At 42.1% G+C, this 25,936-nt stretch overlaps 1 protein-coding gene across 1 annotated transcript in view; it reads right to left on the reverse strand.

The window, feature by feature from the left end:
- Positions 1–6,055: 6,055 nt before the first annotated feature.
- Positions 6,056–25,936, reverse strand: part of TMEM27 (transmembrane protein 27) — a 54,685-nt gene continuing 34,804 nt past the window's right edge. The window contains exons 4-6 of the mRNA XM_019524823.1: positions 16,260–16,376; positions 10,650–10,844; positions 6,056–6,582 (exon numbers count right to left, since the gene is read on the reverse strand). Coding sequence (XP_019380368.1) covers positions 6,426–6,582; positions 10,650–10,844; positions 16,260–16,376 — 469 coding nt within the window. The 3' untranslated portion in view covers positions 6,056–6,425. The remainder of the gene's footprint in view (positions 6,583–10,649; positions 10,845–16,259; positions 16,377–25,936) is intronic.

Here is a 25,936-nt window from a genome sequence, read left to right on the forward strand (position 1 = left end):
GCTTTGAACCAAGGGATTTTGGACTTTGTACTAATGTGCTCTGTGATATTGGATCTAAATGGTATTGTGGACTATGATGTATGAATACAGACTGAACTGAGACCACTCCTTCACTCGTTACTCAAACAGAATCTGCTGCTAATGACTGTTGGTCACAAACGAGACAGATCTGAATGAACTAGTGACCTGGAGACCAGTTCCTGGAGCCACAGTTCTCTTTACTGTTTGGGAAAGGCTTTTGGCAATTGACAAAACATAAGAAAATACCATATTAAGCTCCCACCGTATGTTTTTTATCTGTTTAATTTATAACGCCCTGGATTTTCCTTGTGGCCACTTGGCATCACTGTATCAGAAATGATGATGATAATACTGCTCTTTTGTGATCATATAAACTGTCTTTCTCTATGAAGTGTTCCTTCCTATAGGCTCACTTCTGTCCAGCTGAAAATAGTGCAGTGTTAATTATTTTACTTCCCTTTGGCATGTCTCTCAAAACATTTCTATTTTTTAACTGTTAAGACCGCCACATTCAATGTGTTCTTTTTCACATCTGCCTCTGTATCCTGAACTTCCTTTCTGCCCCTGAGCTTGGTCAAGCATATGATCATTTGTAATACCACATATGCTTGCTTGATAGTGTGAGAGCATACTGTGGGAGCAGCAGCCACAGCTTTTTATATCCCTGAAGCAGATAAGATTTCCCAGCAACCTCTTCTTTCCTCACCATGCTGAGTATCACCAATATAGCCAACTAAGCACCGGAGCAAGCACCATGGAGGCTGTGAAATTACCTTTGTAAGAAATGCTTAAGAACAGGTTATAACAGGGGTGTCAAACTCATATTGGTTGGAGGGCCACATTTCGTTCAAGTGCTCAGGGGTCCCACAGGCCAGTAACTCCAGAGCGTACTGAGTGACCACTAATTCCAGACCAGAATTATTGAATTATCCTTCTGATAATGCCATGGTTTGTATTGCCTGGAAACTCATTTTTCAAGTACTGGTTTGTCATGAGTATGAACCCAAATCATGTCCTGTAGCTCTTCCTTTGTGTCAAGGAGGAAACTAAGATTGCAAGTATTTTTTTCTGTTAAATTATAATTAGGAATGCATAATAAGGAATATTCCAGAAGGTGCTTCATCCTGATGGCCAACATAAGTTAAGATAATTTCCTTCCTCTGCTCAGCTGGCATGTAGTGGGTAACAGGGCTGTGCAAAACACCATCGTTTCATTTCAACATCCATTTCACCATTTTGAAGGGACAGTGTCTTGTTTTGTTATTTTGTTTCATTTCAAAGCACTGCCCTGTTTCGCTTCATCAAAACGGTTTCACTGTTTCAACTTGTTTTGATGTTTTGCCCATAGGCTATAATGGGGAATCAAAAAAATGCCTAAAACGTTGTCATTTGCTGCCAGAGTTGGATGGAAATTGCAGGGATGGTAGCCCCTTATGAGAGCATGAAGCCTGCCAAGGTCCAAGGAGATAGATGCAGGGGCTTCTTGGAAATTGTACCTCAAAGCCTTGAATGCAAAATTTGCTGGCAGAAGCAGCCTTCTGTCATTCGGCACGCAGAAGGCTGTGGGGCTATGCTAGACTCCTCCTGGGGGTGCAGGCCCCTGTATCTGCACTGGATGACAGGAGGCTGGTGCTGCTGCCTGGGACCAGAACTGGACAAAGCCTGCACCCGGCGCTGGGGAAGACAGGTGCTGCTGCTGGCCCCTGGCAGCAGCGGCCGCCTCCTGTCATCTGGGTGCAGATCCAGGGACTTGCAACCCCAGGAGGGCTGTGGGGCTGCGCCAGACTCCTCTGGGGCTGCGGCCCCCTGGGTCTGCACCCAAATGACAGGAGGCTGCCACTGCTGTCTGGGAGCCAGTGCTGGGTGCAGCCCACACCCAGTACTGGGCTCCATGGAGCTCAACCTGGCAGTGGGAAGTGGAGTGCAACCCCAGCTATGTCCACCTCTCACCACCAGGCTGTGCTCCAATTGGCTGCATCAGTCCTATGGAGCTCAGGCCAGCGGTGAGAGGTGGAGTGTACCGCCAGCTCTGCCTGCATCCCAACACCAGGCTGTGCTCTGTGGGGCTGGTGGAGCTTACTGGAACACAGTGCCGGCTCTGCCCACCTCCCGCCATCGGGCTGCACTCTCGAGGTGGGCTGAGTTCCACAGCACTTCTTTGCCACTTACCCAACTTCTGAAGACCTGAAGAATAGAAGCTGGATTCTTTGAACAAACCTGTTGTCTGGGCATTGAGTCCAAGGCTCAATGGGCCATACTTCCAAGATAATTCCAGTCTTAAAGAGATTTCTCAACATCTCAACAGCTATTGTTTCATTTTTATGCTAAGTAACACATTTCTGAACCTCTCTGGGTCTCATAGTTGATGTGTAGAGATGAAATACTAGAGTAGATGTAACCTTTGCAACACCATCCGTGTGATTGTAGGGGATACCATTAAGGCCTTTCCCATCAAGGAGGTTTGGGTGCTTATACATGTGCTCTGGTGCATTCTAATTAAAATACTGTATCTAGCATTGCCGCAGCATAATGTATATAAGCCCCTGCAGATGTAAAAATGGCCACTGGGGTGCTTAAACTAAAACTTGTTGAATGAATTTTAGTTAAAGCATCCCACAGCCATTTTTAAATGCACAGGGGGCTTGATATACATGACGGCTGCAGTGCTTTAATTAGAGTGGCTCTCCAGAAACTGGTCTAATTAAAATGCCCTCTCCGCTTCCCCCCAAAGCATGTTTATAGGGAGACTTTGTTCTTTGTTCCACCAGATCAAATGCAAATTCCTTCCATCACCCAAGAAAAACATACTGTCCTCAGTATGCTTGAGCCCCAGATGGTCAGTCTGGTTATGAGGTTACTGGTTTTTCTCAGCAGAAATGACAAAATTACCTAAGGACTTCAACATCTGGCATGCAACTTGCTCTTTTCCCCAAATAAATCAGAGCATTTATAGTTTCTTTTAAACTAAGAGAATATTTGATACTAACAGTGTTGCATGGATTTAATGATTAAACATGACTAGTGTCAAAATGAGCTTGTTCTGTTATTCCAGGACAGATATTTCAAAGTTCTCCAAGTTGTTCAAGCACTCCAAATGTGTGGGTAATGTGTGACTGAGTAAACTTATTCATGCACAATTTGCCCTTGTTTTAGCAATGCACTTGCTAGAGCTAGCTCAACAGAAGCTAACACCTGCATTGTTCTCTCTGAAATGCTGACCAGCTGTAGGTGTAGTTACTGATAAAAAATGCATATTTTCTCCAACTAGAACTTCCTGTTTATTGTGTTTGATTCATTTACCTGAATTTTAGTTTATTTATGTGTTATTTATTTAATGACCTGCCACCTCAAGTTAAGCTCTGACAGAAACCAAAGCTCCTTCCAGGTACACCAACCAGGATTCTTCCATTCACAAGTATTGACACTGCACTGATGTTAGATCCTTATGGAAGTGATTGAAAATATATTGCCTTTCATTGCATGAATTAAATGGCATTCTATGATAGGTTGCTTAGAAAAAGAGAAACAACTACAAACAAACAAAGTATCTGGCCAGGTCCTCACCTGGAAAAATGATCAGCTGTGGCATTATTGGTGTCACGAAGTTGAAGTACTTTTTATTTTCTAGTACGTTTTTGCTGTGTGAGGATACTGTAACATAGCCTCTATAGCAAATAAGCTTTTGAATAAGCCAACAGGATTACACCAAAAATAGCTTCTAAAGGTTGCTATGAATGAGCTGAGACTATGCGCTTTAAATCTCATAGACCATTTATCTCTTGCGCATATGCAAACTCAATGTGTTCTCTGCTTCCATGTTATATAACCACTCAGCATAAAACCATGCCAAAACATTGTTAACTAATCTTACTGCTAAGAAGCAATTTGGAGGGAAGTTAGTGATTAACTACTTGTCACTGATGACAGTCTGCATCATATAAAATATTCCACAGAAGCTGTGGCTCCATTTTGAAATGTTGGTCAGTTCTGAGCCCTTAAACAAATCCTCAGAAAGGCCCTAAATGGTATAAAAAGTCTTGGCCCTCTGCTCACAAAGTGAATTTCACCAAAACAGCATAACTCCATCCTTTTGCTGCGATACAATTAGGCCATTCCTAAAGAAAATCAAAGAAATCTCTTAAGTCTGGCAAAATTTTTACAGTCCCACCAATGCATACAGTTTATATTGAACTGTCATTCCTAGTAATACAAAAGATATGGAAACCATCCACATAGATACTATTACTACTAATAATAACAATAAGCTCAGTCCTGAGCTCCATAAAGATATGTCTAAAAGAAGGATCACAGGACAGTAATCACAGTAATAATATTTCATACATCTACATTTTCTATTCAATGCTCTCAAAGTGCTGTTCTTTCACTGATTAATTCAACCTTGCAACATCCCAGTGAAGTAAGGCAATACACTTATCTCCATGTTACAGTGGTAGTCTGCAGCACAAAGCGATTCTCCTTAATAATTAAGAGTTTATTTTATTAATATTTTGCCAAAATTTCCCTAGTCACTTCTGAGGACATAGAAAAGACAGTTCCTGCCCAAAAGACCTTACAGTCTAAAGAGGCAGTGCAATGGATGTAGGAATAGATGCATACAGATAGAGACAACAAGAGGCACATATCTTGCAAGATCTGTGGGGCGGTTTTATTTTCTTGTTTCGTTGCATTTTTCTTGGTGTCAGGCATTTTCCTTCTTGCTACCTGTCATTCTACCTGGTCTATATGGTGAGCCCTTCCCATACCCTACTCAACCCAACAGTGTCCATACTGAATGTAAAAGGCCTAAAAGGAAAGAGGCTTTAAATGAAAGTGTTCATTATGACTTGAGATTCAAAAGTGAGGCTGGCACTCTGGAGGACAGAGGTTCTTTGCAGCTGGATGTTGGAGTCCTTGCCATGCCTGTCATTATCTACCAAGGCAAGTACAAATTTGAATTACACTGTGAACCCCTAACACTTGATTAATAATTTAAATATTGTTTAAAAATAACAAATGCAAAACACTGACAATGGCCTGATGTGCAATTTTATTTTCCACTGGTGTGGTACATGAATGTCAAAGCACAGTATATGGAAGGTAGAAGGTAGATGAAGACGTGTAAACCTCGTACATCACCTCAGCATACTCACATCCTCTTTAATACATACATTTCTCTCTCCTCTGCTTTGGCTTGGAACCTGTTCCACTGAGGTCAATGGCAGTTTTAGCATTCATTTCACTTAGAGCAGGACTTGGTCTTTAATGTCAGTTTCTGCCGTGAGCTATATATGAGTGTCTCCTGTTAAAATAATCCAAAGACAATAAAGGGCTGAATACTACAAGGTACCCTCAATTCCTATTCGCTTCCATGAGACATTCACCAATTTGAAAGGCACCTCAGCTGGGATCATTTTGATCACTTCTTACATAGCACAAGTCATAAAATAGTATCCAGCAATGCCAGCCTCAAGCCTAATAATGGCTGAAGTAGAATGTATATCTACAGTAGTAGTAGAAAAATGTCTAGTCATGATTTGCAGAGTCCAATTGATGTCAAATTTACCACACTTCCTTGTAATCAGTTCTATTTTCATTAGCTCAGCACTCATGGATTTAGTGAGAGTTGGGTATTTATCTGCACTTTGTGCCTCTGAAAGGCTCTTCTTAGCTTCCTCTGTCAAACTTTGAGGACCTTAATTTCTAGCTGTTAGATTGTGTACCTTTGCTGGCTAGATTAAAGAGCTGTCTAGTACCAGATCTCTTCTCCCTCTTTGGTATACATAAGCCTCTGGCCCAGTCATCTCATAACCTTCGCTTTCAGAAGGTAAGAAAGCTCTCCACACACTTCAGGATCAGGCATATGGCCTGAAACTTTTTTCCAGTAAGTAAAACTCCTGTGTATTAACCCCTATTCAAGCAAAAGGCATGCTGTGTTTCAGCATATGACTGTCAGTTTCCAGAGAAACATTCACATCTCACTGAGGAGCAGCCCCAGTGAGAACTGACAGTGATTAATGCTCTGTCACACAACACAGAAGATCAACGTGGTTCACATTTATTCTAGGGTAGGAAAACAATGAACAAATCATAATGACGTATTTGAATAATCTCTAATATCAAAACATGGGGTATAAATCAGGCTTCAGTCCCATTCCATGGTCAACTTTGGACAGTATTTCATGGCCTTCTGAGCTGCTTTGCCCAGAAACAGTAACTCTGCATTGTGGCCAAACAATGTGTAATGTTTGATTACGTGCATCTGTGTACATGTGTTATCAAAGAAAACTTCCTTCCTATAGTGAAAGGATGCATTCTGCTGCTCTTGATGGTTGATGTTCAGCTCTAGTGACAAGATGAAGGAGGTGTACAGTCTTTAAAAGAAGCCAAATGTACAAGATAACATTTCATAGAGGTGTGAACCGTTCGTCATCAGCTGCATAGCCTCCGTTAATCTGGCCAGTTTTTAAATTCAGCATATCACAGGGCATCCCATTTTCTATTGTTACAGTTGCTTCACATTTCTCTTCTAAATTTTCTGTCTCTGCAGGCTCCTTATTATTTCTACAAAAGAATAACATAAAATTACAATACAGCATTAGAATACACTGCACAACCAAGAGCTATATGTGAGTGGCTCATACATAAAGGAAAATAGATTAATTTTCCCATTATTTAAGAAGTTCACAATACTTAATATACACTAAAATAGTCTAATGCCTGAAAACAGCACTTGGAGCCAGGAACTCCTGAGTACATTCTAATATAGCTTTTACATGGAGGCCCATATGTTGACTCACTTTAACCACTATACCTCAATGTCCTGCTTTGCAAAATGATCTGGAGACAGTGTAAATTAAAAAAGGAAATATAAGAATGAGATATAAATTAATAGATGTAATCAATTTTAAAGTGATAAATGACCATTATGATTATTTGTCTAACTTCCTTTATAATACAGGTCATGGATTTTACGCAGTGGTTCGTGCATTCAGCGACTTGTGGTACAATAAAAACCTATCTTTTATAGAGTGGTGGAGGGATGTTGTTGCTGTGATGGTCCAGGAATTATTCAAGAGGCAAGCATGTGAGTTTTCCATTGTATGCAGCAGATTTCAATATCACCCACAAAAATCCTTGCTGCTCACATATCTTTTATAAAATAATCTAGTTTTGGCTGAGGGCATGTCTATACTGCATCCTCACTGCTGCCAGGGACACACATTCCCATTCACACCCCACCTACCCACACTCAGATGTCCATGCCAAACCCAGAAATGTGCCAATGAGGCCACTCCAGGGATGTCTCTCTTTGGCTGCTTTCAGGACCTTGGTATCTAGCATGCTTGAGAGCAACTGCCAGGGGAGTCCTTGGAATGGCGTAACCACCACATATCTGGGTCTGCTGCACTCAAGTGGGAGTGGGTGGCATGCACCCCTGGTAGCAGTGGAGACATGGCACAGATTTAAATTAAATGACTCTGCCTAGTGGAGAATGAATGCATCCTGCACCTTGGTTTTCTGTCCTGCACCTTGGTTAGCTGTGCTCACTATTATGAACATGCACAAGTGACCGGATCCTACTAAGCCTGTGTCTACTAGCTTAAATAATAGTGTGGCTTTTGTACTATCTAAGAACCTGGACATGTGACATATTTACACCAATATTACTGATATTACACAAGTGTACAGAAAGACTGGATACAGCATGTACAACCTTACACAGATATACTTAAAGCCTATCTAGAATTACCCCAGGAAAATACAGGTGTTAAATTACAATGGTGGAACTTACACTGGTGATAAGCCACATGTTTGCAGCTTAGCCTGGCAAGGTTCTTTGGGTAGATGTGATATCTTTTATTAGACCAACTAAATAGTTGGAAAAAATTCTTTGCAAAATCCTTAGACCTACACAGCTACAACCAACAACCCTGAAGCTTAGCCTAGAACAAACTGACTCCCTTCAGATGCCTACTACATGCAGCTAGCCCAGAATAGCTGCATGTCTGTCCACTCCAGAGTCCAGTAAAATTTATATCCATGTACAAAACCAATGTAATTTACCCTGGTGTAAATGAGTTGCAGCCATGCCCTAAATTGAAATCATTCATACTAAAGGAGCCACTGAATAAACTGATCTAAACTGCTAAATGATTAAGAAATTTAGTTTAGAACCATCAGGCAATGATATCCTTATCATTCTTTTGATTTATTTTTGACCTTGAGATCCACTGTTTCATAATCAAAAAGCCTGCTGTACTTTACAGCTTGCAGCATCAGCAATTTTGGAGGATAAGAAACTCAAAGATCAGCTATAGTACTTCTTCCATTCCCACAACACATACTGTAATAGCCTGACTCAGTGCTTAAACATTCATGATATTAACCATAATAAACTTTTACTGGCCTTTGGGAGATATATAGCCTTACAGAACTGCCAAAAATAAATGTGTGTTATCTATGAACTCTTCTTTCCTCTGACTGTGACATGCTTTAAAGAGAAGAGGAAAGCATGACTCTTCATAGTCACAGCCTCTGAGGATATCTCTCCTCTCTTGGAAATTTGCCAATTCTGCTAGAGAAAAAAAAGCTGTCTTACTGCTATAGTGATAGGGTAGCATCCAGACAAGAAAACAGACTTGTCAAATGCTAGAGAGACTCTGCTTGGTACCAGATTCACCTAGCACTCAGTGAAGCCAATGACCACAATCCCACTGATTGCAGTGGAACACAATTCAGCCTAAAGGTAACACCAGCAGCAGGTCCAGGGGGAGTGCAGTGTTGCAGTTGCACTCCCCAGCTGGCTGTGCTGCGAGCTTTCTGAGCTTACCAGCATAACTCCTGTCAGAGCTCCACATTGCCATGAGCTCTGAATTTATTGGCTGGTCATTGTAGGTCTTCCATGCAGCTCTGGAGCCCATGGAGTAAGTATCACAGCTGTTTACCCTTCTTCTCCCCACCTCTCCACCCTGATAAATTCAGTGGTAGGGGAAAGAGGGGAGGAGCCACAGCTTCGCTGACCACAAGAGCCTCCTTCATCTACCGTTTGTTTGGTTTAAACAGTACTTGGATTGCATGGAAAAGAAGCATACAAGTCTTTTGAATCCATGAATCAGTCTCATAAGTGGGAATGTACATGTATGTGTAAGTATTTTCTATTGTGCACTTGTCAGTCTCCAAGCTACCTAGTTGTCAGCATGTCTGTACCCCCAATCCCTCTTCTGTTCCTGTGTGATCCTATAGTGAAACCAAGATGTTTGTAACGAAGTTCCAGGTTCCTCAAGTGTTTCAGTTTCAAGCAGGAGGAGATTCTCACGTCTGATGAGCTGAGAAATGTTCTTATCCAAGCAGAACTATGCAAACTAACAGATAATTGAAGTAGAGAGTAGCGGCAGGGGGCCAAAACCCAGGATCCATCTACTCCCTGCCCCTCTCTGCCTTTTTCAATCCATTCACTTAAAACAGGGACTATCAAGTTTAAGCAGCTCCCAATTGACTCATTATGGTGGCTAGTACTGCAATATGAAACAGGTGAGTGGTGGAAAAATTACACCTCATTACTCTACTGCATAGTGACAAAAATCTAGTCTCATGGTGAATGAGTTCTGGAACTGAGCTTGTGAGGTAGGTTCATAGGTTGTCTTATAAGATCAGGTTCTTTCTAATAGTCCGTTAATCACTGGTGTGGCCAGCACTTGGGTCCTGAACCTACAAGGACCAGAGTGTTTTGTTTTTAAACTGCCAACTTTAAAATTCTCTTCACCAGGGGAGCTTTTTGCCCTGCCACTTACCCATGTTTCTGGCTCTACTGACAAAAGCCAGTGTGCAGTACACAAAACTCTTTTAAGAAAGCTAGCAGCAAATTAAGTCCTTAGAAAGCAATCATCTATATTTAGGAGAGCCTTCAATATCCTGTTCTTACCCTGGTTAAGAACCTCATACTCTAAAATAATACTATATTTTCTAGCATGCAACACACACCGTTTCCCCCAAAATCAGCCCCCTAAAATTTGGGTGCATGTATTAAGCAGGGTAAGCTGATTTTATGAGTAAGATAGAAGAAATCTGCTTTGATTCCCACTCCACAGTGCAGCAATTGTTGCATCACAAGCAGCTGAAGGAGTCAGTTGACATAACGGCTCATTATTCTTCACTCCAGAGATGTTAACTGTTGTCTCTCCTTTTTAATGCTTTTTGATGTTTAAGCTAACCATTCTTAGGGCAATTTTGCTGCCTGCCAGCTGCTCCTGGTCTCTTTCCTTTTATTTCACAGCCTTGGAGACTCTTTAGCTATTTCCAGAATCTTAGATCCACCCATGGGGACCAGTCTTCAGCAACAGCTAAGGTTTCAGCTTTAGTAAACAAGAAAAAGAGTGAATTAGCTCTATCCTTGCTCTATGTAGCTATGCCTAGAAAAATCTTGGTTTTCTTTATAATGCCTTTCAAAAACACTGTGTGTATTATATTCCCGGGTTTATTATATGCAAGCAAATACAGTTATTTGCGTTCAATAAATGTAACAGATATCCTCAACTGGGCAGAGAAGGCTGCCATGTTTCTCAAAGACTTCCAGTTCACTCCATTCACTAGCAGTGGGTTAGAAGAAAAAAATAAGCTAAGCTACTTACTTTTTGCGTTGTTGGATTCCTGATACTATGAGGAAAATAATTCCTGCCACGATGAGGCAAAAGACAACACCAAATACAACAAGCCAGATAGGTACAGAGGGTTCAGTGGGTGGTGATAAGGTTGAGGAAATCTTCAAGAACTGCATTGTTCTGTCATTCAGTAAGAAGGCATTATTGATCCTGTTTCTGGTCATCCTTTAAAAAATACAAACCACAGTATAAAATATAAACATATATATCAATGACAGTGGGAAACAAAGGAGCCCTAGTAGAATCAGTACAACTGCAGCAGGGGTGAATGTATCCCACTGTGAGGATTATTAGGATCTCCATTTTAACAATCCATAGGCACTGTCAATCTATATCTTCAGGGACTTAGCCATAAGGCTTCCATATGTAACTCTCTGAAAGCTTAGGGTACAGGGCTGAGATTTCATATATTATTTATTGCTTATTATTTATGTATATATTTACAACCTTGGGCAGGGGGCCCCCTATGAAATGGAACGTGATTTTAAAAAATGTAACATTCACTAAAATATCATAGCTTGGAGGTGTTAAAAATTACTATAACAAAAGTAACTTTGCCCTTGAGCTGGGGTGATTCTTAATTCCATACACCAAACAGCTTTTCAGCTAAGTAACAATACTTAATACTTGCATGGTGCAGTGGTTTTAATCTGCAAAACTCTGAATGACTTCACTGGGAGCAGGACCAGACCTCTGCTAACTGATGCTCCCACAAGTCTGGTGTGATACCTAAGTGGTGTAAGGAATTACTACTACCTGAGGGCCACAGAGAGAGTCAGCATCAAAGATGGGATGGAATACAAGAACTCCTGGCTTCCAGCCCTGCAGCTATGTAGCACTCAAATAGCATGCACCCAATTTGCATTGGGCTCTTTCCTCCCACCTAATTTGATTTTGGGAGGCTGATCTGACCTCTTATTCACATTAACCCAGCGACAGAACTGCTCCAAATTATGCTTAATGCCACAGACCCTGCTGTCTGGGAATTACAAGACAGAAGAAGATTCCTGACACCCAGGAATATCCCTACTCAGAGAAAGGAAGTAGGTATAGGCCTAGCTGGAGTATGGTTTAATACAACCATTGATCAGTGCATATACAAAGCACACAGAGACCCTGCTAACAGTGTTAACTGAAGTAGGTCCAAATACATACAAAACGAGGCATTCCATACCATATACGGCCTGTACAGAAATGCTGGAAAAGTTGCTCATTAGTTTTAGAGGTGCCTCCAAGGACCAGATGGAGAATAAACTGATACCATCAATACAGAACACCAAAACAAAGATAAGAGGGATGTGACAAACAGGTATCCTTATCTAGAGTGGGAAAGGCACTCTAATTGCAGAGAAGTTGGATATGGATAGTAATTGCTGGGTACATCTACATTAGATGCTTTACTGCTCAGTAGAGCTAATTACCGCACAGTAAGTGGCTGTGTCTACACTTGCCGATGCTTACTGCACAGTAATTGACTCTAATAGCTAGTAAATTTGCTACCTACAAATGCAAGTAGTAAATTTTCTCAAGATTACTTACTGGCTCAGTAGCACACATGTAGATGCTTGACAGGGAGTAAATGTGTTCCTGGTCAGCCAAGCAGCAGGGGCAGGAGATTGATCCCTACCCCCAGGAGCTGCTTGCAGCCAGGACAGGCTCTACCACCAGAGTCCGGGCAGAGCCAGTGTCCCCTTGCCCCGGCCGCAAGGAGCTCCCAGGCCCCACACTGAGATTGTGGGGCCAGGGCTGGAAGATCCTTATTGCCCAGCTCAACTCCTGTGGTCACGGGGCCAGGGTTGGGAGAACCTTATCTCCCAGCCTAAGCCCCACAGAGCTGGTGCTGGGAGAGAAGGATCTTCCAGCTTGGGCCCTGCAATCATGGGACTCAGGCTGGGAGAGAAGTATCTTCCAGTGCCAGCCCTGCAACCACTGGTATCACCTAACCCCCAAACCACACTAATGGAATTAGATAACAACATGGACCCTGACCACACTGACAACCTGAGCACACTGGTGACATCCTGGAGACACAGAATAGGTTCATTACCTATTTTCCTTCAAACTAAACAGTGTCTTGAAGGCTGTGCACTATGATCTGTTCATTATTAGATGTTTTTAAGTTAAATTGTGCCACTAATAATAATATAGTCCATCCAAACTCAATATTAATTTCTTCATTAAACTATAGAATTTTACAGTTTAAACATTTCTTCCCCTGTGAAAGGTTTTAACAGTCTAAGAAAAGTTCCTTGTATTTAACTTGAAGACAAAACCTAAGGAACTTAGAATCATAGAAAATTAGAGTTAGAAGGGACCTCAGGAGGTCAGTTAGTCCAACCTCCTGACCATCCCCAACTAGATCACCCCAGCCGTGGTTTGTTGTGCTGGGCCTTAAAAACTTCCAAGGATGGAGATTCCACCACATCTCTACATAACCAATTCCAGTGCTTTCCCACCCTTCTACTGAAAGTTTTTCCTAATGTTCAACCTAAACTTCCCTTGCTGCAACTTGAGACCACTGCTCCTTATTGGGCGTGTCTACCTGTGTCACTATGGATGTTGTTAGTGTGCCAAGATTAAGTACTTCCTTTTGGAAGTATCCGCTGGTCTTCCTGCATCTACAGAGCCATTCATTTCATTATAGAGAGCAATCAGGTTCGTCAGGCATGACTTGCCCTTGGTGAATCCATGCTGATTGTTCCTAATCACCTTCTTCTCTTCCAAGTGCTCAGAAATGGATTCCTTGATGACCTGCTCCATGATTTTTCCAGGGACTGAGATAAGGCTGACGGGTCTGTCATTCTCCAGATTCTCCTTCTTCCCGTTCTTAAAGATGGGCCTCATATTTGCCCTTTTCCAATCATCCGAGACCTCTCCCAATTACCATGAGTTTTCAAACATGATGGCCAGCAGCTTAGCAATCACATCAGCCAACTCCCTCAGAACCCTCAGGTGCATCTCACTCAGCCCCATGGACTTGTGCACATTCAGCTTTTCTAAATAGGCCCTAACCTGTTCTTTTGCCACTGTTGGCTGCTCACCTCCTCCCCAAACTGTGCTACTGGGAGCAGTAGTCTAAGAGCTGACCTTGCCTGTGACGACTGAAATGAAAAAGTCATTGAGTACATCAGCCTTTTTGTCATCCTCTGCCACTAGGTTGCCTCTCCCATTTAGTAAAGGACCCACACTTTCCCTGATCCTCTTCTTGCTGCTGAAATATTTGTGGAAACCCTTCTTGTTACCCTTCACATCCCTTGCTAGCTGCAACTCCAGCTGCTCTTTGGCCTTCCTGATTTCATCCCTGCATGCCCAAGCAATATTCCTCCCTAGCTTTTTGTCCAAGCTTCCACTTCTTATAAGCTTCCTTTCTGTGTTTTAGCTTACTGAAGAGTTTCCTCCTAAGCCAAGGTGGTCTTCTGACATTCTTGCTAGTATCCCTGCACGTTAGGGTGGTTTGTTCCTGCACTCTCAGTAAGGTTTCTTTAAAGTACAACCAACTCTCTTGGACTCCTCTCCCTCTCAGACTGGTCACCCAAGAGACCCTACCCATGAGTTCCCTGAGTGAGTCAAAGTCTGCTTTTATGAAGTCCAGAGTCCATACTCTGCTCTTCTCCTTCTTCCTCCTTCCATGCTTAAAACGTGTCAGTTCCAAGCATGGGAGGAATTATATAGTTAAATTCTTTATTTTAGAAAATGTATTTTCTAAAATGTATCTTTAAGGCAAGTTAGTCTTCTTTGTAATACTTTCTTGTATACCAACTTGTGGGAATATTTCAAATTGCTATTTTTTTTATAATAGAGCAAGTGTTTATCAGGAATAAATATGTATATATGGACCTGTTAAATGTGTGTGGCTTTTTTTGGAAATTGTAAGATCTCTTAAGTCATAATATTGCCTATTCCCTAAACACTGAGTTCTTGAATGTTTCTGGAAAGTGAGGATTTCCCCTTTAGTTGAGAACCATATGTTATACAATATATCAGGTGGTGAAATTTGATGACAAATTTTCTGCCTGGCTGGTATTAATTGATGGTCATGGGCAGACCTCAACATGAAGTTATTGATCATGAATCACACTATTATGTGCTTAGGTGTATACAGGCAAATATCTGTGCATGTATGTTGCATATGTGAAGATAGGTATAATATTTAAGCTTATAACTCATCATGTGATTCTTACTGTAGTTAAGATAGCTCAGAGGGACCATTATTTTCTGTGTTCTTTGTTTGTACAGTATCTGATAGTATGGTAACCTGGTATGCAACTAAATTTTGTAGGTGTGAATGTAATATATACAATAAATAGGAAGAAGAAGAATTAGATCTGGAATCCTGTAAGCAAAGAAGTTGCCTGTTGGAATACTCAGTCCAGGGAGCATTTTATTTTTTGTCTCAATTTAGTGGTAAAAATGTAAACCATTTTTTAAATGTTATATTTTTATTTATTTGATGAGAGACAACAGTTAAAATCTAAGAGGCCATAATACAATGCAATTTTGGTGACAAACAGTGAATATTAAAGACTTAAAATAAATCAGCTTATGCAACTGGTTGTTTCAAGAATAACAGAAATTAATGCATTCAAAAGTGCATTCCAGCACTCTTAGAAAACTTCAGTGAATAAATAATCTTCTTGCGCCACTAATGTAATGAAGTTGTTTGGTATCTCTGTAGGAAATAGCTTAATCTGCTCATAAGCTTAAAAATTAATCTTTCCCAAAGAATGCATACTCATTCATCGGGAATTAGGTATTACACCTCTATAAAGATAACATGAGATTTAAAGACAAAGTACAGCAAGTTTAAAAACAAAGAGATCTATTATTGCAGAAACATGTGGGGGTAACTCTGCTTCTGAGAGTCACCCTTGTAAAGTCCTTAAGCAGACAGCAGACTGCTGAGGCCAAATAACCTGTTTTTCCCCTCTAATTATGCAGCCTCACAATATTATTGTACTGGTTGCAGAACATAATATTTAATAAGAAAACAGAACAACTTGTACAAACAGTGCTCAGCTATGACAGGGATAGGTTTCCTAGAAAGATCTGAAGTAAAAAAAATGTGAGTACCAGTAAGATATGCAGCTAGGTGTTCTTGGGCTGACTGCAGTGTGAACATCCGGTATTGAAAGAATGAGCCTTTTTCATAAAAGTACAAAATCCCCTGAAGAAGACCCTTAGCTGACTCTGAGTAAGTTGGCTGAGGCAGATGTGAAGCACATGGCCAACACTGGTTTATATGTAGACCTCTGTGAAGTGTTTAGATTTCTGAGAATCCACTATATTTTTAAAGGCTATTTTCAAAGGCTCACACATTTCAAGAGTGCTAAGAGGCTGCTCCCTTCATACAGATAAAAGTCCTTTTCATCTCATATGCACAAAGGAAAAATAGTATCAACCCCATGGTATGATTAAAACCTACAATATTTAATGATAAATTCATATAATTGATTCATATAATAAATTGATTTATATCATTAAAAGGTAAAAACTATTAGTTCATATGCTATAAGATATACAGATCCTCATTAATTGGGCCTTTGATTAGAATGGGAGAGTAATATGGAGAAATTATTATACCTTATGGCTGCCTCAACCTCGCCTCTGGGAACAGTTGTTGCATTTTTGGATGAGTCCGTGACCACAAACCAAAACGACACTCGATCCGTTACATTACAAAGTAACACATTGGAAATTCTGTTTTTTAAAAAAAAGCAGGGTAAAACATAAGTACAAAGTGAAAGCAGATTTTGAGGCTGCCAATGTATCACTGTGTTTCACAAGGCTTTTGGAAAAGGAAATGTCTAGCCTCTGTAAATTTGACTAAGAAAAAGGCTGGTCATAGCTACACCCCATCGCTTCCTCCTTTTCAACACACATGCTATAACAATAGTAACAAAAAAATGACAAAAAGGTTAGGTTTATTGATGATTCATTTTCCTTAACTTTCTGGTCATTTGATCAGCTTCATCCAATCCCTGTGAGATCTCCTACCACAAGTTTGTCAGGCCCCACACGTACATTTGATAGAGTGACATTAAAACAATGCATTTTGTTGGTCCTTCCTAGTGGTTAAGAGCTAGAACTAATGTACACTGTAAGGTAGTATACATCCTTCCCTGTTCCACCATAGCTCCTTATCCATACCGTAGCTGGAAACAGAGGAGATTATACTTCCATTTGGAATGCATGGACCTCTATCGGCAAGTGCAGCATCAGTGCACTTAGCTGCCATGGCCACGCTTACGTTTCAGTCAGTGTTACTCATCTTGCTTTTGGTCTGTATTGCTCTGTTGCTTCCCCACTCAGTGCAAAAGTGGTTGTGGAAGCTTCGTCTGACTCCAGCCTACTTCACAGATTGTCCATCTTGAAGCAATTGGCTATGGTTTATGCCAAGAAAAGCTGAAACTTAGCTCCCCTCTCCTTTTGTGGAGGTAGTGGGCTAAGTTTACTGAGGATTGTTAAGCTTCACATCATTTACATCATAAGCCATATTTAACTGTAGAAATCAGACACGTTTTACTTTTATGTGAAGCAAATATTGTAAATGGTGTATTATATCAGATTATCATTATTTTCTGTGTAAAACTGGGTACATCTGCACCAGCTGTTTACTGTAGAGCTAACTAATTAGCTCCACAGTAAACATCTCAGCATCTACATGTGTGGTCCTATTAAGCTGTAGTAAACTAATAAACTCCAGGTCAGGTTAGTACTTGCAAATACAAGTACTATCCTGTGGTGGAGTTTTTTAGTACACAGAAACACATGTGTAGATGCTGCCACAGCTGACTGAGGCACAAGGGTACTTCAGTGGAGGGGCTCCCTGCCAGCTGGCCCTACATTATAGCAACCTCATGCCCCAGCCGGCTGCTTTACAGCACTCTGAGCCAGGTAAGAGCAGCCCTGGACTGGAAGGCTGACCCCCCCGACCCTCCCCCACCCCAGATCCCCTGCCAGCTGGGCTGCTCTGACTTCACTCAACGTGCTGTGATCCTGGGTGCACGTTCAAACATGGTGCTCGGATATGTGCTAGAATTTATTGCTGTGTATTAATAGCATGTGTAGATGCACCGCCTGAGTATGAACATGTCTTTAAAGATATTTTTATAATCTCATACATGTACATGTTTATTGCTAAAAAAATTATTTAAAACAATTAAATGACCATTAGAGATACATGAAGGAATAAAATCCCTGCAGAAATGTAAATGGGTAGCTCAGCTGTTTTTATATTCTAAAATAAAATGCTGGCCCAAGATTGCTAAGATAACCATATGTGGGCACCTGTGTAAACTCCTATTTAAGCCAGTGACACTTACCACTCAACAGTAAGAGCCAGTTTTGCTCTCACTAAATTTCTTCACCTTGGCTAACACTTGCAGTGAGTGACTTCATCCCCATGTAAGGCTCCTGGCACAAATGAAAGCTGCCCTGCCCTGGTAAATGGCTTCCTTTGGCAGGACAGCAGTGTCAATACCACCAGGCTTCACCTGGAGTATATCCCACCAGGCATGCAGGGCAGTTGTGTTTACTTAGCAGCGGCCATGTGTGTGATGCCTACAATCAATAATGCCAAAGGTCCATGTGGGCCTGGCAAACCCATAGAGCCACCATGGTTAAAGAACACCGCTTTCTGTAGCCAACGCAGACAAAGGAGTGATGAGCTTTCCTACCACTCCCAATTCAACTTGCTCCTGGGTCCCCTGGGAGCAGCTTTTGCCACAAGTCCAGAAAGTGGGTTGAATTCACTCTTTGAGAGCTGTAGCAAAACATGGTAGCCACTCTGCCACCATGTCCCCCTGATAACGACACTGCCTAATATTAATTAATGTCACTGACTTCCTTTACTTCTTATAGGTCAGCTTATTCTTCTTAACATGTAAGTTGTACTATATCTTCCTTCTGTTTTTCCAGTGAATGTACATCAGCCCTTCTGCAAACAGCTGTCCACCAGAGAGTTCATTTCATTAGTGACATCTGCTGGCTGATCAGAAACATAATGAAATTATGTTATAGATACTAGGGCTGTGCGAGGCTTTGGACCACGCTTTGGATCCAGAGAAGCTTTGGATGCTTTCGTGTCCAAAGCAGCATGTCCGGATTGAAGCATTGGCTTCGTTAGGCTTTCCAAAGTGGTTCAGACCTTCCAAACCGCTTCGGAAAAGCTTCGGAGCCAACTCGGAGATCTGGCCATAGGGTATAATGGGGAATCAATGAAATATCTATAACTTTGTTTTTTGTCTTATTTGGATGACACTTGCAGAGATGGTAGCCTCTGTCAAAAGCATGAAGCCTGCCATGTTTCAAGAAGATAGGCGCAGGGGTTTGGGGGAAACTACACCCCAAATTCTTGAAAGCAAAACTCATGTCACGTGTATGTGTTACACCACAGGGGGCGAAAACTGCAGGGATGGTAGCTCCTGATGAGGCCACAAAGCCTGCCAGGTTTCAAGAAGATGGGTGCAGAGGTTTGGGGGGAACTGCACCTCAAGCTGCAGACAAGCAAAACTCGTGCCATGGGTGCTTGTGGGACTGACTGTGTCTGTATTGATTGTCTGTATTGATTATTTCCTCTCCTTAGTCTGTGGTTTTGTAGGTGTTAATCCTTGCTAATTAACTCATTAACATTAATGAGTTAATTAGCAAGGATTAACACCTGCAAAACCACAGACTTTTGAAAAACAACAAAGTTATAGATATTTCATTGATTCCCCATTATAACCTATGGCCGGATCTCCAAGGCAGCTCGGAAGCTCTGGAGCTGCTTCGGATGGATCAAAGCGGGAAACTGATCCAGAGCTCCAGATTGGATCACTGGCATCCGAAGCAGCTGGATCCGAAGCCATATCGAATAGCTGCCTACTCGCACAAGCCTAATAGAGACCTCTGTGGAGCTTGCCTGACTTTAGAACAGGAGTGGGCAATTATTTGGGATGGAGGGAGTTTTGGTGAGTTGCTGTGGGCTGGGTCAACACCCCCCCCCAGCTTCTTCTGCAACAGGTCACCAAAACTCCTTGAACCTTGAGCTGTCACTGCCCAGTGCTCCTGCACCCAGCCCTAGGATCTCCATGGAAACAGACCTGGGATCCATGCAGGTAGGGTGCACTAGGCTGGGTGGATGGAATGGGGTTGAGGGCAGGTGGGGAGCAATATCTGGGACTGGGACAGGAGGATGGGGCTGGTACCAGGACCGGGACAGGGATTGAAGGGTGATGACAGCAGAGACAGGGCTTGGGGCAAAGCCATGATCCTCTCCCAGCAAGCCTCTGCTTGTGGAATGGGAGCCCATTGCAAGGACATATGGGCAGCAAATAGTAGCTTTGCTCCAGGCCTGCCCACCAATCCCAGTCCTGCCACTCCCTACCTGCTTGTGGCCCAGTCCCGTTGACTCAGCCAAGTGCACCTTGCCAAAGTGGTTCCTGATCCAGTCTCCATAGAGACCCCACCCACCTGCTCCATGCAGTGCCCCTGGTGGTGTGTACATGGCAGACAGGCCGGGGTGCCTGGCAGTGGGGCTGAGTCCAGTGGTGGCTATGATATTAGCAGTGGCAGCCAGAAGGAGCCACTGCTACCTGGGCTGCTGGGAAGTGGAGTCTGGTGCCATGCTGCCCTAGTCCTGCTGCACACCTGAAGGTGGTGGGACCAGCTGCATGCAGCACAGCTTGGGCTGCCGTATTTTGCCCACCCCTGCTTTAGAACAACAGCACAAGACCGGAGATTGGGTAAAGAAATAAGTACAGTCTTGAAGTTGTCTTTGGTCACCTCTGTGACACCATCAACTTTTCTATGGCAGCACAAAGTGAAAGCAAACAAACATCCCTACTTTTTGTTGCACCACAAATGCCCAAATTTGTGGTCACAAAAAAAGGTAGTAATAATTTGTGTTGCTTTATTGTGGAGGACATCTATTTACTTATGGTGGAAAAGTGTGAGCAATCTGAAGCTTTCTGTACTCTAGTGCCCTTTCTACAGGCTTGAGAGACCTGATCGTGGCATCCCAGGAATTGCCAGGCAGAACTGGGCCTCTCAAGCCCAAAGTTTTTTCTGTTTGAAGTTTAACACATTCTTTCTGCATTCTTTCTGTTAGCCACACAACATGACTGCATGGTATGAATTATCACACAAGTGGAAATAGGAAATACCATCTAAAAGAAAAGCTTTATGTGATATCCATGTTCTGACAGGATTTACAGACTGGCACTTATTTTCTCTCAGTCCATCTTGTCGTTTACCAAGTCTCCTCTGAATTAGCACAAACAACAGCATTATTTATGTCAAAGGATTTATCCCACTCTGATTTTGTTGATGAAAAGAGGCAATGAAGCACCTACTCAACTTTCCTCATTTACTGAGACACAACCTTGGGATCTCCAAGGGCACATCTGGGTAAGCAGGGAAAGACAGTTTCCCTGTGTACCCAGATACACCTTGAGGATCTCTGAGGATGTATCTGGGTAAGGATGAAAGTCAGGGTTTCCATGCTTACCCATATGCATCTCAAACATGGGGATCCCGGGGCCATGTCTGGGTAAGTGGGGAAACTGCTGACACATGCTTCACTGGAGGCATGAGTATGCACAGGTCCTGGTGTGGAGGCACAGGGCACCAGGGGATTTCATGGCTGCCACACCACCCTGCACTGACCTGTGTGAAGCATGAAGTGGGGTGAGTCCCAGCATGGAAGCACAGGAGCATCAGGGATCTTCTGGCTCCCAGGTGTCCATGCTACCCCACGGGGGACCTGCACTGACCCATGCCTCCGTGTGACACAGGGGTTACAGGATAGAGGAGCAGCATGACACAGGAGCTGGAAAATTTTCAACACCCTGTGCCTCCATGTTGGGATCCAAGCAGACCCATGCTTCATACAAATAGCACAAGTCACTGGGAATTCCCTAGCTCCTGTGCTGCCCTCCACATCTGCACTGGATCTGCACAGATCTGTGCCTGTATGTGAGGCATGGGTCAGTGTGGGATCCAGCATGGGGCAGAGAGGGGAACATGTCACCAGTTGTCTGCACTGAGGCCTAGAGCATGATGCAAGACAATGGGAGATCTGTGTTTCTCCCAATAAAATGGATCAGCTGTGGCAAGATGCACCCCACTACAGCTAACCTGCTTCACTTTGGTGACATCTGTTTATATACTAAGGTGAGACTGGAAGGCAGGAAGGGTGTTGGTTTGTATATGTTCTCTGACTATTGCTGGGTATTAATAGAATGCTTTGTTTAATGAAGAAGCAAGGATTTTGTGGGGTGATGTCTTTTAGTGAACCAAAAGCAGGGTTGGGACAAAGTTAGATTACTTACTGAATGATGTTTTATTTATTTATGTTTTGTGTTATTTATTTTATGTATCTTGTATGCTTTTTATTTTGATGGTGCAAGGTTGCTGTAAATAGTGTTTTGGTTCCAGAAATTGTAATGTGGTGTATGTAGCAGAACTGTGCCACAGCAGCTGCCTGTTCTCCCACTGCGTCTCACTCCAATCCTAGATAAGGGGCTTTTTTACGTATGTTAAATGGCAGGGGGAACCTCTTCTTGGATCTAAGTAAACATGGCACATAGATAAAAGGGAAAAATTAGACTTCTGTGCTCCCAAAGCTTCTACTTCAATCTGTCAGCAATAGTTACAAAATTTAAGTAGTTTTATTTTCCCCAAAATGTTGACAAGATACATAATTGGCAAGTGAGGGACTTTTGGCCAACAGCTGGCACATTCTCCTCAGCTTTACACCATGACTTCAGTGGCAGGTTCATGTGGAGAGAGTTTGCAGGATCGGGACCTCAAGGCTTCATCCAAGTTACTGCCATGTTTATTAGGTGTGCATACTCCTAAATTCCTCTGTTTCTCAGTTTTGTAGATCAGAGGATAGTAGGGCTGGAATCAAACTGATGTATACAGAGATGGATCTCGGCTACAAAATTGGGGTCTGCACCTTTTGGCAAGCATTCTCAAAGTGTAGTGAAATCTGCATCATAGTTCTGGAACTGGTATATGGGGTGGAGCAACAGAGTCAGCATAACTTACTCCTGAAATGCTGAGAACCAAATCAGCATCCTTGCTAGATTCTTGGAGCAGGGATAAAAGGGGATTCACTTTATTAGTTACAAGGTTTTGGCACAGGAGCTGCAGGCAAGCCAGCAGGCTGTGACAGGGGCGTCTATGTTTATACCATTAACAGGAGAATGCAATTACTCATTTTTAATAGTTGAGCCCCAAGATTCATGAAGTATGTAAATTTTACTTCCTTTTAGCTCCCTGTTGCGTGTAAAATCCTTGCTTGATTATAATCACCCAGAACTTGGCTTCATTGCTTCTTTTCATCAACAGAATCAGAGTGGGGTAAATCCTTCAACAAGAATAATGCTGTTGTTTGTGCTACTTCAAACGAGACGGGGTAAACACCAAGATGGACTTAGGTAAAATAAGTGCCAGTCTGCAAATCCCTTCATAGCATGGATATCACATAAAGCTTTTCTTTTAGATGGTATTTTCTATTTCCACTTGTGTGATCATTCATACCTTGTTATCATGTTTTGTGGCTAAGAGGAAGAATGTGTTAAGTTTCAAATTGGGAAAAGTGGATTCATTATTTAAATTGTAATTGTGTATGCGTTTAAATGTATGTGAACACCTTTTTATTGCCTTTTAGGAAAATCAGGTAACATTATGCTGCCATGGAGATGATAGATGAATCTTATAATTAGAATGACACTTTAGAAATGATCATAGAGTCCACAAGTTACATATTTAACATATGGTCAGCTACATAGCAAAGCAGCAGGCCAGTGTCCTCCCTAATGCCCCGTAGGGCCACTGGTACATTAAGGTATTGTCTATACTGTGTCAGCAGAACCCTTGGTCTCTGGTGGATCTGAAAGCAGGCACTGGGAATGAGTCTGGAGCAGCCTCTGGGTAACCTTCTGGCTTGGGACTGCATCAGTATACTTGGGTGGGCAGGTTGTAGTTGGTCATGTCCTCCTTAAGACCCACCACTGACACAGTATAGATAAGTCCTTGGAGGCTTTTTCTGTGAAAAATACTCACTGAGCCATAACATCCATCTTAACATAATACTTCTACATCTAAGACTGCCAGAATATTTGTATTTTCATGTCTAAATGGTCTAAATGTTTCAAACACTGATACAATTCTTCTGTGGAAAATAAATAATGAGGTTTTGTTTTTTGCCTGCTGTTCAGCAGGGGTTCTGGAAATTTTTTTTACATAGTGATATTAAGAAAGAAACAGCAACACCTAGTTCTGTTTTTTGCATGAAAATGAATGTTCTCACATTCTTTCTCTTCTAAAGATTAACCTGTTTCTAACAAAAAGAGATGCCTTATTTTGAGCAAGTCATAGAAATCAGTGTTACCAACACAAACCATGGAGGATCAATTGTTAACACTGAGCAATCAAAGGTTGGCATACGCATTTCATAAACCTATGCATTACAGCATCAATTACAGGCCCTGTTGAGCAGGGAATAAAGGATTTGTATTTGTTGGCTAAAGGAAAAGTTAGACTCTTCAATGAATATTCATTTTCTATTGATAATTACATAGTAGCTTTGTTGATAGTGTGTGTTTTTTCTGCCCCATGCAACCTTGCGAATTTTAAATGTCTTTAAATGTTAATTGAAGTTAATGAATCTGTGATTTCTTGTTAAAATTGGAACTGAGTGATTGATTTTAGATTGAAATTTGGATTTCCCTGGAAGCTTTCCCTATCTTCCTAAATGAAAGTAGGATCTGGGAGGGTCTTAGTAGCAATACAGAGGCAGACACAGGCATCAGCTGCTGACTTGCTATCCATTCTATAACAAAAGCTAGTCACTGTAACAAAGAGAATCTCCATTTAGGCTTGCTGTTAGAATCTAACAAACTGACTCTCAGCAACTAAGGGAGAAGGTATTCAGACTCTGCTAATCCACCAGATAAACCTTTCTCTCTCTGAGGAATGATCCTTGAACTTAATCAGCTGTGGCTTTTTTGTAGCCCTCAAACAGTGGTGAGAGCTTTGGTGCAACCCGGGAAGAAGGGGACTCTGTGCCCTCCCTTTCTCCCAAAAGGGGATGCCATGTCCAGCTGGCACAGTTTGTGCAGTGGAGAAGATCCTAGTGAGATGTCCCCATAGCATGTGACCCATATGGTGTGCCTTTGAAGTTGGATAGCCCTGCTTTCTATTCAGACTTAAATCCAGTTGATATTTGCAAGATATTTTTCTGCTTCTGAACCAACGTATTGTTATTTCTATTATCCTGGCAAACAATAATGGTGTTAATAGGGCATGAAGTTTTTGCATGGGGTGAAGAGAACACCATTTTGAATGCTAAACATCAGTAAAAGGTTTTGCATAAAAAATAAACACACAGAACCAGATCTTCATAAACTGTCAGTCTCGCAAACAGGAAATGTGAACAAATTTGAAAAATCTTCATGTTTTTTTTCCCTGAGTAAAATGTATTGTTTTAAAGTGGTATTCTCATTTTTACATCACCAGTTTCTGTGGAGATTGAGAAAAGCAATGGCTCTCCAGTCCAAGCAAAAACAAATCAAAATGAATGTGGTAGTGAACCAAACACCTCAATTATGGGTGGGATTATTCCACTTAAAGAGTGATGTCCTGTAACTACCATAAACATAGTATGACTCTGGCTAGCTAATCTCTCTGCTATTGTGGAGAATGCTGTATCAGATGCAGTGCTAGCCTGGACTGGTTTTGATTAAAGTAGATCCAAAGCTCTGTCTCAGTACCCTTCTAAAAACAACATGTTTTCAACAGTTTTAATGAACACAGAACAATTATAGATGCAAACTTATTCTATATCATTTTCATCCATTAAAAATGAACATAAAAGACATAAGATCTGTCATACTTACACTGAACAAAAATCTACCTAATCTAGTAGCCCATATCATAGCAGAAGCCATTTATGAGAGGAATTATGAGAGAGAGGAGTAAGAGGCAATATTATGGAGTGGAATTTCAGCCTGAGCATAACCAGCAATTGGCACGTAACCTGAGCTAAAAGTAGCAGGGGAAAGAGTCCCCCTCTGGAACTGGGACCAGGCCAGGCAGCCTTGCATACAGCCCCCCTCCCCTCTCCCCCTGCTCTTCCCCCACCACTGAGGGGTGGGGAGCAGGGGCTCCATGCAAGGCTGCCTGGCCCCAGATGGGGACTCTTCCCCAACCCCCCCCCCCCGTGGGGTGGGGAGGGGGGCTCTGTTCTATGCTGGGGGATACTCTTT

The sequence above is a fragment of the Gavialis gangeticus genome, unplaced genomic scaffold (genome assembly GCF_001723915.1).
Source record: "Gavialis gangeticus isolate Ggan-Ray unplaced genomic scaffold, GavGan_comp1, whole genome shotgun sequence".
NCBI classification, from domain to species: domain Eukaryota; kingdom Metazoa; phylum Chordata; order Crocodylia; family Gavialidae; genus Gavialis; species Gavialis gangeticus.